General features: G+C 40.1%; 1 protein-coding gene across 3 annotated transcripts in view; it reads left to right on the top strand.

Moving 5' to 3' along the window:
• The window catches only part of RGSL1 (regulator of G protein signaling like 1), a 73,622-nt gene that overhangs the window by 9,643 nt on the left and 50,145 nt on the right, over positions 1-13,834 (top strand). For all 3 annotated transcript variants that reach the window (XM_032862697.1, XM_032862695.1, XM_032862696.1), the window contains 5 exons: positions 1,254-1,383; positions 2,875-2,979; positions 3,982-4,143; positions 5,246-6,225; positions 13,459-13,521. In XM_032862697.1, coding sequence (XP_032718588.1) covers positions 1,254-1,383; positions 2,875-2,979; positions 3,982-4,143; positions 5,246-6,225; positions 13,459-13,521 — 1,440 coding nt within the window. The remainder of the gene's footprint in view (positions 1-1,253; positions 1,384-2,874; positions 2,980-3,981; positions 4,144-5,245; positions 6,226-13,458; positions 13,522-13,834) is intronic.

Below are 13,834 nucleotides of genomic sequence, written 5' to 3'. Positions count from 1 at the left end.
AGCAAGGAGTCTGCTTAAGATGGTCTGCCTCCCTCTCACCCTCTGACCCTCCCCCTGCTTGTGCTCTCTCTCATTAAAATTAATACAATCTTAAAAAAAAAAAGAGGTATAGATCACCAATGTACATGTGAAAAGATGTTCAATATCATGATTCATCGAGAAAATGTAAATCAAAACTACAATGAGGTACCACCTTACACCTGTCAGAATGACAAGCAAAAACAAGTGTTGGCGAGGATGTGGAGAAAAGGGAAGCCTCATTCACTGTTGGTGAGAATGTAAATTGGTGTCACCACTGTGGAAAACAGTATGGTGATGCCTCAAAAAATTAAAAATAGAACTGCCATAAAATCCAGTAATTCCGCTACTGGGTATTTACCCAAAGAAAATGAAAATACTAATTTGAAAAGTTATATGCACACCTATGTTTATGCATTATTTATAATATCCAAAATATGGACATACCCTAAGTGTCCATCAATAGAATACTACACGGCCACAAAAAAAAAAAAAAAAAAAAAAGAGATCTTGTGATTTGTGACAACATGGATGGGACTAGAGACTATAATGCTAAATGAAATAAAGAAAAGCAAATACTGTATGATTTCACTTATATGTGGAATCTAACAAAACCCCAAAGAACAAATAAAAGCAGAAACAGACCCGTAATACAGAGAACAAACTGGTGGTTGCCAGTTAGGAAATGGATGAGGAGGGATGAAAAAAAAAAAACCAGGTGAAAAGAAGTGAGAGGTACAAGTAAAAAGAAAAATTATATTCTTCTTCCTTCTCTGGTGGCTCAGTCCTTCAGGGATCCCACCTGTTCTATAAATGATGTGAGTCTTTGTGTCTTTTTGTACATGTTGTGCATTTGATATGGGTTAGGAACTTGTGAGAAATTTTAAGTGTGCTTACAAAGAAACAAGTTGAATAGAGTTATGACAACACCACAGATCAAAATCTCTTTTGCTTCTCTTCTACCTAACAAGACTTAGATCTTTTCTTAAACAACTTCACTCAGGAATAAGGACAATTTTTTGATAAAAGACCAAGGTTTTTCTTTCCTACCAATTCATTCACTCCTTTGGGAACCTCAGCTCAAGTCTTCACTCCCCTTAGATACTATTTTTAATCAATATACCTCTTCTGCGGGCCAGATACTGCAGGAATGAAGTTGTTTCCCCTTGCTAAGCTGTATTTCTTAGCATTCAGTTCCGTTTCTCTTTTCTGTTCCCATGTTGTTTGAACCCTAGATTGCAAAGTACAAAGGATTATTGACCTGGTTGGAAAAATACCGGTTACCTTTCTTCTGTAAAACCAACTTGTGTTTCCATTACATTCTCTGTCAAGAGCTCATCGGCTTCATTAACTCCCCAGAAGGAGGTAAGCATGAGAGTGTGTGTGTGGAGAAATATGGGAAACCAGGCTGCATAATGATCCTGTGCCTGTTATTTCATAGTAAGGTACAAATACTGGCCAGCTTTGTAGCCTTAGATGGGAGGGTACCTCAGCTTGTAATGTAATGCAGCAGTGGGTGAAATCTTGGGCTGAATTGTTGGTACCTAGAGCAATAAGCAGGGATCAGATAGGTTATGTGCATTAGTTGTCAGAAATGAGAGAATTACCGGTGGACACACAACATGGAAACATTGCCTAAAATATATCCAGAATCAAACATAGCTCACCGCCTGGTCTAAGCCTCCATCATTTCTCACCTGGCTACTGAACTCATCTCTTAATTAATCTCTTGCTTCTTCTCTTGTTCTCCTGTTCTCAGCAGCCAGAGAGAGTATTTTAAAACTTAATTCAGATCATGTCACTCCTCTACTCACTGCTCCATACCCAACCAATGGCTCCTGTCTCAGTGTAAAACCCAATGCCCCTACAATGGTCTTCTGGATCCTACCGATGTGGTCCCAGTACTTTTAGGACCTCATCTGCTCCCACTCCCCCCACCTTGCTTACTCCGTTCCAGTTATACTTGATCTGCTTGCAGTTCCTCAAACATGCTGGATACATTCTCACTTCAAGGCTTTGCATTGACTGTGCACTCTGCCTGGAATGCTCATTCTCCATATATCCACACTGGCTCTCTCTCTCACCTCTTCAGATCTCTGTGGAAATCTCACCTCCTCAGTGGAGAACTACCCTGATGACCCTAGTGTCCACTCATCCAACTCTTGCCCTAGCACTCCCAACCCCCTTTACCCTCTCTTACTTGTCCATTTTTTCCTGTAGTGCTTATGACGTTCGACCTCACCAGATAATGTATTTACTATGGTTATTATTTATTATCAGTCTCCTTCACCAGAATGTAAGCTCCTTGAGGGCAGGGACTTTGTTTGCTGGTGCATCCCAAACACCTAAAATGGTATGGTACTAAGTAGTAGACATGTAATAAATATTTATTGAAAAAATGAATCAATAAAATTTCCATCTAGAGCTGAATTGATAATTTGACTCTCAGCTTCAGCCTGGGGAAAGTCAAGATTCAGGAGATACAATTGATTAAAATGTAACAAAACACCCAATATACTCCTATCCTCTTCTCCTTCATCCATCCCAGTATATATATATTGGAAGAATTGCACTGGCAAAATCACTGTCAGGTGGGGATTACAGAAGGCAAGAGGTCTTGGTCAGAGGGTATTTTTAATCTGTGGGTTGTACTGTTTGTGGGTCCTTCATATTATGCATGTCACTAAGAGGGTCTTTTCCTATGTTCAGAAGTACCACATACTTATAACAAGCTCATCCAACTGGCCACTATTTTTCCTCACTCACACTGACTGAATGGGGGTCAGCTGTGCAAGGCTGACAGAGGTGCTCCGGGAAGAGCTCATTCTCTCTCTCATCATGAACTTCTCCTGGCAGCCACGATGATGAGATGGAGAAAAGCAGACCAGTGGCTACTCCATAAGTGCATTGGTGGGGTCAGAGGGATGTGGCGCTTCTGTACCTACCTCACCAGCAGTACAGGTAGGTTCTTGAGTTGTTTCTGGAGCCTTTGCAAGTTCTCAACAGCTTCCAGGATGCCCCAGAGCACTTACTGACAGCAGGGTGTGTATATGGGAAATATGGTGTTTTATTATTGTTGTTTGCATGAAAGTCTTTGAAAATGGGCCCACGGTATAGATTAGGGCAAAAGCAATCAGAGTGCCTTTCTTTTATCCATCCATCCACCCATTCATTTAACAGTGTTTGTGGAGCACCACCTGTATGGCAGCCACTGTGAACAGAGCCATAAATCCCCACTTAATAAAGCTGCCACATGGTGGGGAAACAGACAAGGAACAAGTAGATAAACAAACATGAAGCACAAGTGTTGGGATGCATAGCTTTCTATTCTGTTGGGTCCAGTGGTTGATGAGTGCTGGGAGGTCAGCTGCCACACAAGCCAGCACTCCAGTTCAGCAGCATTAAGTTTCATCTAAGGACAAGCTCTCATTTAAGGGTGAAATCCTGTGTTTCCAGGGAGTGGAGAGGGAAGAACTAGACAGACCATCTTTAAGTTTGTCACTCAGACTCCAGCCCTGGCAAAGTTGTGAAACAGGGAATGTAGTCTTTGACACCTTTGGGCTCCATTATTCTTCTTCTGGCTGCTCTTGGTCCACGTTATAGCAAATATTCTCTTTTCTTCTCATCTTCATTTTTTTTTTTTTTTGGCTAAAACTCAAATGTCTCACGATCCATCCTTAGAGTCTTGCAGTTTTTCCCTAAAGTGACAATTTTTCTCACAACAACAACAGAAGTCACAAAAGATCCCTACCCATTAAGCCCCTTTTCTCCGTCCCTCCATCTGCCCCTACATTATGACATTACTAAAGACCATGCCTTAACCTAAAGAAGTGACTAATGGTGATATTGGAGCCCAAAGAGCAGGCTGGTGGTGAGGAGTGGTATCAGCTGCTGCCCCCAGATGCAACCACTGCAGGGGCAAGACTGGGCTGTGGCTCTGTGCTCACCCTTTCTGATCTGTAGGTAAAGAACTGGTGGACTTCTGGATCCTTGCTGAGGAGATCTTGAGCATAGATGAGATGGACCTGGAGATGAGAGACCACTACCTGTCCCTCCTCCTTGTGCTGAAGGCTACGCATCTACAGGAGGGCTCAAGAGTGATAACTCTCTGCAACATGAACATCAGTGAGAATCACAGAGAATTACATCTGAACTGAAATCACTGGGGGGTGTAACAAAGAAGTCAATTTGGTGTCTGATAATACTCAGTTTCTCATTTTGCAGACTGCTACCCCCTCCATTTTCTATGTATCAGGGATGACACTGAGAACCCTGAACAGGGAAGGGTTGCAAGAGACCCGTTATCCTTAAGCTTCTTCCTGAGATACTGATCGCCTGTAAACGTTGGCTGGAAGGAGTGAGGAGGAATTGGGACAGGGTAATTAAACAGCTCCTGCATCTTCTGAGACTGCATGGCTTGTCTTTCTTTAAACTGAGATTCCCTAGAACAATCTACAGTTCACAGGCCAAACATAGTTCACGAGCCTATGAACTAAGAATGTTTTTGTATTTGTAAAGGGTAAAGGAAGAAGACTATGCAACAGAGCCTGCATATGGCTCTCAAAGAATATTTCACTTGATCTTAGCCAAAAGGCTGAGAAACAAGCAAAGAATAATATTTTATTATCTGGTCCTTTACAGGTTTGCCAGCCTCTTCTCTAGAACATCAGATTCATCTAAATTTATTTATTTATTTGTTTGTTTATTTATTTAGTAAGTAAGGAGACATTCCTAACCCAAATATAAATGTGTTCCAGAAGATTTGCCATTTGGGATTGGTCACACTCCTCTATTCTTAGAGATAAGTTGAGAATTTATGACATTAACATCAGGGCTAGTAATGACTTCTTCAAATTACCCATCTAAACCCCTTCCTCCAGGCAGATCTGACTCAGAAATCCCATTCTTAAACGTGTTTTCGTGTACCTTTTGCTTTTCCCTACAAAATATCATCCAGTTGTCTAAAAAATAATTCAAGGAATCCATAAACTGGTTTATTGCTATGGTGAAGAAGGAGGGTAATCAGAGAAAGGGGTTACTGTTCCCTGAGAAAATCCTAAAAATGTGTTTATTATATATTTGTCCTGTCCATACCCAAAGGTTGTATGAAGAACAAATGAAATGGTATGCACAATGATATTTGGAAAAATTCAAAAAACCACCCCCAACATCATCATCATCACCACCACTACATTATTTTCATCCTTCATGTCTCTTCTCTTTCCAGAGTCCCTCCTGAACCTCTCCATCTGGCATCCCAACCAGTCAACCACCAGGAGGGAGATCTTGAGCCACATGCAGAAAGTGGCTCTGTTCAAAATTCAGAGCTATTGGCTCCCCAACTTTTACACCCATGCCAGGACAATTATGGCCAAGGAAGAATCATGCCAAGGTCTGATGCAGGAATATGAGACACGCCTGTACACTATTTGCTGTACTCATGTAGGAGGACTCCCTCTAAACATGAGCATCAAGGAGAGCCACCACCCCCAGAAGCAGTACTCGAGCAGGAAGACCAAGAGGAGGATGTGGCAATTGATAGACCATAGCACTACTCTGAAAATGGATACCAAGCCAGACACCAATATTACACAACCCCAGAAGATGTGTTCTCCAGAGAAGGACACATACAAATATAAATATATACAAATGCCTTCCCCGAAAGTGACTTCTTCAAAAGAGAGACTAATCAGTTCCCTGGAAAAGGATATTTTATGTGCCAGGAAGTCTGACATGAAGAAGAAAGCCAAGAGCCACCTCCACATGGAGGGCCTCTTTGAGACAACGTTCTCTACACACCTGAACACTGTCACCCCTATCATCAATCACTCCCCCCAGATGAAAGTCAAGAAGGCCATCAAGCAAACCATCTCCTTAGGGTACACCCACTGGGCCTTGTGTGCTGATGCCTGTGCAGGGAGTCCCTTCCGGAACCACCTGAAAAAGCAGAATTTGAAAGTGGAGACCCAACTCCTGGACCTCTGGCAAGACCTGCACCATTTTCTCAGTGTCCTGATGAATAACAGGAAGACTGGGAATGCCACCTTTCGGCACATGCTGGGCAACCGAATTTGTGAGCTCTACCTGAATGAACAGATTGGTCCATGCCTACCACTCAAATCACAAACCATTGAAGGCCTGAAGGAGATGCTGCCTTCTGGGGATATAAACCCCTGGATTCCCAGAGCCCAGAGGGAGATCTGCAAGGTAGGAATTGCAAGGTAAAAGTGTGCAGTGTAGAAATTGGTTAGTATCTGGAAGATGAGGTCAAGACTGACCAAAAATCCTATCTGGTCATTTAGACTGGTTAAGTTAATGATATAATTACCTACATAATTTTTCACATATTGAAGACTTGGATGATCTCTTAGGAAAAAGCTATACAAATTCCTAAGAAACAGCCAAAATCCAAAGTAGAATGGAAGTGGGTGATTGGTCAACATCCACTTTTTATTTCTTCTTTAATTTCCCCTTATATGGAATCTCCCAAAACCATGAACCCCAGAGTGTTCTACTGAGGAAAGTTCCAAGAATTCTGTTCCAAACATAATGTATTGAAATGCAGGGTAGACTAGACTACCAAGAAGTAGCTAACTGGTAAGAGTTTATTCTTATCCCAAAACATTAGATAAAAGCATGTGACTATCCTGAAGACGCACAGCCAATGAGGCCCATAGCTTGAATATTTACGGTTAAGATCTTGGCAGAGACAAATGGCAGAATCAAGTTGGGTAGCAGATGAAAGTCTGATACAAGAGACTGCTTACAAAGGAAAGGGCATGAGGGTAGGGAAACCAAAAGAGATAGTGTAACACCTCAGGGCCAGTAAGCGTGGGTCACTTTTTTCTCCCTCTGAGACCCGAAGAATTGAGGAGAGGGAGCAGTTACCAGAACCAGGAGAGAAAGAGCTGTTTGGGGTGCGACAGTTGGCAGGAACTCTGTCAGGAAATGTATAGCCAGTACTCGGTGATCTGGCCAGAAGGGATCATGGGGAATAGCTAATTCCACGCTTACTCTCCTCCTGCTTTCCCATCTCCTGTTAGGACTCCTAACTAGATGAACCCAACGTGAGGTCAAGGGAGCCTGTTGATGTGGTCCATACAGGTTAATTTCCCAAGGCACAAACAGAGTGAAGAAGAATAGAGAGTAGATCTGGAAGGGTGGGTGGACATAAACAAATTATTTAGTGCATTAAAATGTATATAAATGTATATAAAGTAGGTATTAAAATGTACTATAAATGTATGTATATATGTATGTATATACATGTATATACATGTATAATGTATGTATGTATATACATGTATATACATGTATCAATGTATTATAAAGTATGTTTTCACATATTACCTCTTTTAGGCTTCTTAGAACCTCAGAAGTAGTAGACAGGGTAGTGCTATTGCCACTGTTATGTAACTGAGGTAAATGAGACTGACCCTAGAAGGTAGATGGGTTAGCCCAAAGGCACATAAGAGGCTAGTGGAGTAACCAGGATCAGAACCCAGGAGGTCTTAGCATGCCTCCCCTTCCCTGTTACAACTGCTCTTGTCTAAGACCCATCCAGTGTCACCTAGATTACTGCCTCCTAACTGATGCCTATGGATTTGTACTTGGACATGACAAGCAGGCTCATTTCCACACTGGCCGTGGTGATTCTGCAAAAACATAAACTGTGTAATGAAAATTGAAAATAAGTAAAAGGAATTGAGTGGGGACCTTGAAAACAGATGGCTTTCTGTCTTCAGTAAAATCCAAAGACCTTGCCAAAACTGGCAAGGCCAAATAATTTCTATAAATTTCTATAAATTTCTCTACCTCCCTCTTTGGTTTCATCTTCCACTGCCTCTGGGTACACCACTCCAGCCATGCTAGGCATACTGCCTGCACAGTGGCAGTGCTCCCACTCTGTGTAAAGTACAGATGCTCACACAGCTTGCCCCCCTTCAGCTGTTTGCTCAAGTCCTCTCAGCAAGGCCTTCCTTACCCACTTCATATAAAATTTCATCCCATCCCCACTTTATTTTTCTCCTTAGCACATATCATCCAGATCCAACCATCCATTCTTACATACACCATTCTAACATACATATGTACATACATTCACTCTGTGTGAGTGTGTGTATAATACACATATAATCCTTACAGTGTACACATATGCATATGTGCATACATCTATTATATACACATCTATTACATTATTATATACATTATTATATACACATCTATTACACATCTATTATATACACATCTATATACACATATACTTGTATTATTTTTCAGATAGATGCATAATATGTATGTGTGTGTGTGTATATATGTACATGTGTATGTATGTATGTGTGTATATATACATATATTTATTTATTTAACTTATTTTGCTTATTTCTCCCTATGAGGGCTGAGATTTTCATCGTTTTGTCAGTACTGTCTCACTGTATAGTATAGTATAGTATAGTATTCAGTGCTTGATAGTGCTAACAGACATTCATGCTCAATAGATGTCTGTTGAACTGATCAATCCTAGTTAGCAATGGCCCCCCTTTTGGCCTTGCCCAGAGCTCTTTTCTGATTGGAAACAACTAGACTTTTTTTTCTTTTTTCTTTTTCTTCTTTTTTTTTTTTCTTTTTTGAGACAACTAGATTCTGTGAGAACTCTGATTTTCATCCATCTCTTCAATCATTCTCCAATTATTCAGTCAACCTTTGTGAATTACCTATAGTACGTCCACTGATATGTCCATTTCCTGGCTTCTGACTCACCAATGTGGAAACACATCTATGTGGAGTATGGGAAAAGTTTTTAAAGTTCTGGTTGTGTCACTGTTTGGCTATGTGATCTTGAACAAACCCAAGGTATAATTCTTGAATTTCCCTAGGTCTCTTTGCCTCATATATAAAATGAGAAATGGGACAAAATCATATTTTGTCATTGTATTTGTGGATTTAATAAGTTTATAGACACATTGAGAACACTATACCATAAAAGGAAATGGGTAGAGAGAAGTAGGTGTGAACCTGGAGGACAGCACATCAGCTTAAAAATTGCCTCGGGTTCTAAGCAAAGAGGAGTGGATTGAGAGAAGGTACTGAAGATGCAGGAGTAAGGAGCTCCACAGACACTGGAAAATATTTACTATCTGGCCTTTCATGCACCGCTTTCAGGTTAGGGCAGGAGAGTTTTCCAAGTGATGGGCAAACTGAATTCTGAAGGAAACCCTAATATATTTTAATGAAAAGCAATTATAGAGTGAAACCACATAATTGTCTTTCTCTGCTTGACTTATGTCACTTAGCATAATCCCCTCCAATTCCATCTGTGTTGATGCAAATGGTGGAAATGCATCATTTCTGATGGCTGAGTAATATTCCATTGTATATATGTACCACATCTTCTTTATCCATTCATCTGTTGGAGGGCATCTTGTCTCCTTCCACAGTTTCACTATTGTGGACATTGCTGCTATGAACATTGGAGTGCATATTCCCCTTCTTTTCACTACATCTGTATCTTTGACGTAAATACGTAGTAGTGCAATTGCTGGGCCATAGGGTAGCTCTATTTTTAACTTTTTGAGGAACCTCCATACTGTTTTCCAAAGTGGCTGTACCAACTTGAATTCCCACCAACAGTGTAAGAGGGTTCCCCTTTCTCAACATAAGGAATAGTATGGAGGACATTAGGGGAAAGAAGGGAAAACTGAAGTGGGGGAAATCAGAGGGGGAGATGAACCATGAGAGACTATGGGCTCCATGAAACAATCTGAGGGTTTCAGAGGAGAGGGGAGGTTGGGGGATATGGTAGCCCCATGACAGGTATTAAGGAGAGCACATGTTGTGATAAGCACAACATGTGCTCAAGGTGTTATAAACAAATAATGAATCACAGAACAGTACATCAAAAACTAATGATGTACTATATGGTGACTAATGTAACATAATAAAAAAATTACAGAAAAAGTACATCTATATTAAAAATAGTAGGTCAAATTTTATGTAGATTCAATTAGTCAACATATAGTACATCATTAGTTTCAGATGTAATATTCAATAATTCATCATATAAACCCCTTACTCATCACATCACATGCCCTCCTTAAATCCCATCACCCAGTTACCCCATCTCCCCCACCTTCCCTCTAGCAATGCTTAGTTTGTTTCCTATAGTTAAGAGTTTCTCACTGTTTTTCTCTCTCCCTAATGACTTCCTATTCAGTTTTTCCTCCCTTCCCCCTATGATGCTCTGCACTGTTTCTTATATTCCACATATGAGTGAAATCATATGATAATTGTCTTTCTCTGACTTACTTCACGTAGCATGATACCCTCTAATCCCATCCGTGTCAGCGTAAATATTAAGTATTCATCCTTTCTGATGGCTGAGTAATATTCCATTGTATTTATACACCACATCTTTATCCATTCATCCGTTGATGGATATCTCAGCTCTTTCCACAGTTTGGCTTTTGTGAATATTGCTGCTATAAAAACTGGGATGCAGGTACCCCTTCGGATCACTACATTTGTATCCTTTGGGTAAATACCTAGCAGTGTAATTGTTGGGTCATAGGGTAGTTCTATTTTTTTTAAGGTTTTTTTTTAGATTTTTTAATTATTATGTTTAATTATCCAACATATAGTACATCATTAGCTTTTAATGTAGTGTTCAACAAGTCATTAGTGCAAATAACACCTCCATTTTTAACTTCTTGAAGTACCTCCATACTGTTTTTCAGAGAGGCCGCACCAGCTTGTAGTCCCACCAAGAGTGTAAGAGGTTCCCCTTTTCTCTGCTTCCTCACCAACATTTGTTGTTTCCTGTCTTATTAAATGTAGCTATTCTGACTGGTGTGAGGTGGTGTCTCATTGTGGTTTTGATGTGTATTTCCCTGATGCCAAGTGATGTGGAGCATTTTCTCATGTGTCTGTTGACCATTTGTATGTTCTTCTTTGCAGAAATATCTGTTCATGTCCTCTGCCCATTTCTTGACTGGATTCTTTTTTTGGAGGGGGCGGGTGTTGAGTTTGCTAAGTTCTTTAGAGATTTTGGATACTAACTGTTCATCCAATATGTCATTTGTAAATATCTTCTCCCATTCTGTCAGTTGTCTTTTGGTTTTGTCAACTATTTTCTTTGCTGTGCAGAAGCTTTTTATCTTGATGAAGTCCCAATAGTTCATTTTTGCTTTTATTTCCCTTGCCTTTGGAGATGTCTAGCAAGAAGCTATTGTGGCCAACGTCGAAGAGGTTGCTGCTAGGATTTTGATGGATTCCTGTCTCACATTTAGGCCTTTCATCCATTTTGAGGTTTTTTTTTTGTGTGTATGGTGTAAGAAAATGGTCGTTTCATTCATCTACAGGTAGCTGTCTAATTTTCCCAGCACCCTTTATCGAAGAGACTGTCCTTTTTCCATTGGCTATTTTTTCTTTCTTCATCAAATATTAGTTGACCATAGAGTTGGAGTGTCCATTTCTGGGTTCTCTATTCTGTTACTTTGATTCATGTGTCTGTTTTTGTGCCAGTACCATACTGTCTTGATGATTGCAGCTTTGTAATATAGCTTGAAGTCCAGCATTGTGATGCCATCAGCTTTGGTTTTCTTTTTTAGCACTCCTCTGGCTATTTAGGATCTTTTCTAGTTCCATACAAATTTTAAGATTATTTGTTCCATCTCAGTTGCATTCCTATATACTAACAATGAGACATAGAAAGAGAAATTAAGGAATCAATCCCATTTACAATTGCACCAAAAACCATAAGATACCTAGGAATAAACCTAACCAAAGGAGTAAAGGATCTATACTCTAAAAACTATAGAACACTTATGAAAGAAATTGAGGAAGACACAAAGAACTGGAAAAACATTCCATGCTCGTGGATTGGAAGAATATTGTTAAAATATCTATGTTACCCAGAACAATCTACACATTCAATGAAATCCCTACAAAAATACCATTGACATTTTTCGTAAGTCAAATTTAAAAACGTAAGTTTAAGTTTAGATATTGCTTTATTATATTTATTATTTATTACTATTATTTTGCTGCAACTGTATTTCTTCTAATGGGAAATGCTTCATTAAGCATTGTTGGTTAAGATACCAATTAGATCACTTATTCACTAGTTACTAGCGTCATAAATCTTTTAAACTAGAAGGAACATTAATAGGGTACTCATGTCACACGTTTATTTATTACTCATATTTAATATATATATTCAGAGATTATCCACTGGTCAATCACATCATATTACATTATATATTGCTAATATTCAATCACTGAGCTGAATTTTCTCAGGAATATACTTCACTCCAGTTCCCTAGGAGCCCAGGAGATCTGATGAAGTTACTAAAACTCATACTCTTTAACTCACTCACCTTTTGGCAGCATGACTGAGGTGGTTTACGGAAACAATCTTACATTCCCTAAAAATGACTGTTTTTGACTCATTCCCAGCAAACTAATGCCTAGACTACATACCAAGGCATTCGAGTCCTTCATGGATAGTCCCAACCAAACTTCACTGCCTCATCTCTTGCTACTACCCCACCCCTCTGCTCTCTGCAGGATGCTATAGCTCACCTATGCTGGAGTACTCATCATTCTCAAACTGTCCTTGCCCATGTCTATGCCTTTGCTTAAGTTCTTTCTACTGCCTTTATTCAACTTCCTGCTTATCCTGCAAAATGCAGATTCTGGTTCAAATTTCCTTGCCTTTTTGAATTCTTTCTGAATTTCCTGGACTCTGCTCCCAGAGGACGTTCTTCACCCTTGTACTGTAGCATGTGTTATCCTGTGTTATTCATCATGCTAGAAGGTGTGCTCCTTGAGAACAAGGTTTGTAATAAATTATCCGTATATTCCCAGCCATTTGCATAGTGCCTGGCAGATAGGAGGCCCTCAGAAACTATTTGTCAAATAAATGAATGAACGAAGGTGAGAGTACAGACAAGTAAACCTAGCCGAGCACTAACTCTTAGGTGTTTTTGTTGTTATGGTTGGTTTTTGCTTGTTCTAATGTAGTGAAATATCCTTCACAAATGGGTAAGGTCTTCAAGTGGGAAATCTTGAGAGAAGTCACTGCAGAAACGATCTTTGGTTTTCAGGGCCATTTTGAGGCTCAAATGAGATGGCACTTTATTTAGAAAAGAACAAGGAAGTAGGTGATGCCAAGTAATTGTCCTTCAGGAAGTTGTTATTCTTTCCTTAGGTAAATATCAATTACCGTTCTCTGAGATTCAGAGAGAGACTATGCAAGCTGCCATCTTCAGGGAGACAAAGGCTGCCTCCTGGTTGGTTATACTAATGCTTGCTGTTCCACTGTATCTCCAAAGTAGAGAATCCAGAATCTGCAGCCCGCTCTTCTCCCACATGAACACTAGCACAAGAGATGCAGCAAACTGAGCATCACCTCATAGCGCTTGTATCCTGTTTGGATTTCAGATGCTCAGCTCCTGGTATGATGAATTCCTGGAGGAAGAGGACCACTGGTTTCTCATTTTCACAGTAGGAGGGACTTTGAGTTGGGGAGGAATCATGAGGTTGTGGGAAGAAAAAGGAGTAACTGCTCTCTTAGAAGACTTATTTGTCAAAGTAAATGAAATTTTTATTTTTCCTAGAGGCCAGTGAGCATGGACATGGTCCCCGATATTCTAAACACAAACCTCGAGGAAAAAGACTCAAGTGCAGTAGCTAATTGTGAAGAAGTCACATTCATATAGAACTCCTCCCTTATAGATATGGGTTTGATTAGAAGAGGGTGGGGGTTGGTGTGGAAAGGAGCAGTGGTTCTTAAGAAAAGCAACCAGCATAAGCCCAT

This window comes from Lontra canadensis, unplaced genomic scaffold (assembly GCF_010015895.1).
Source record: "Lontra canadensis isolate GAN:19392208 unplaced genomic scaffold, GSC_riverotter_1.0 scaffold24, whole genome shotgun sequence".
Classification (NCBI taxonomy): domain Eukaryota; kingdom Metazoa; phylum Chordata; class Mammalia; order Carnivora; family Mustelidae; genus Lontra; species Lontra canadensis.
Note: the sequence above shows the minus strand (reverse complement) of the source record. Positions and strands in the feature narration are given on the sequence as shown.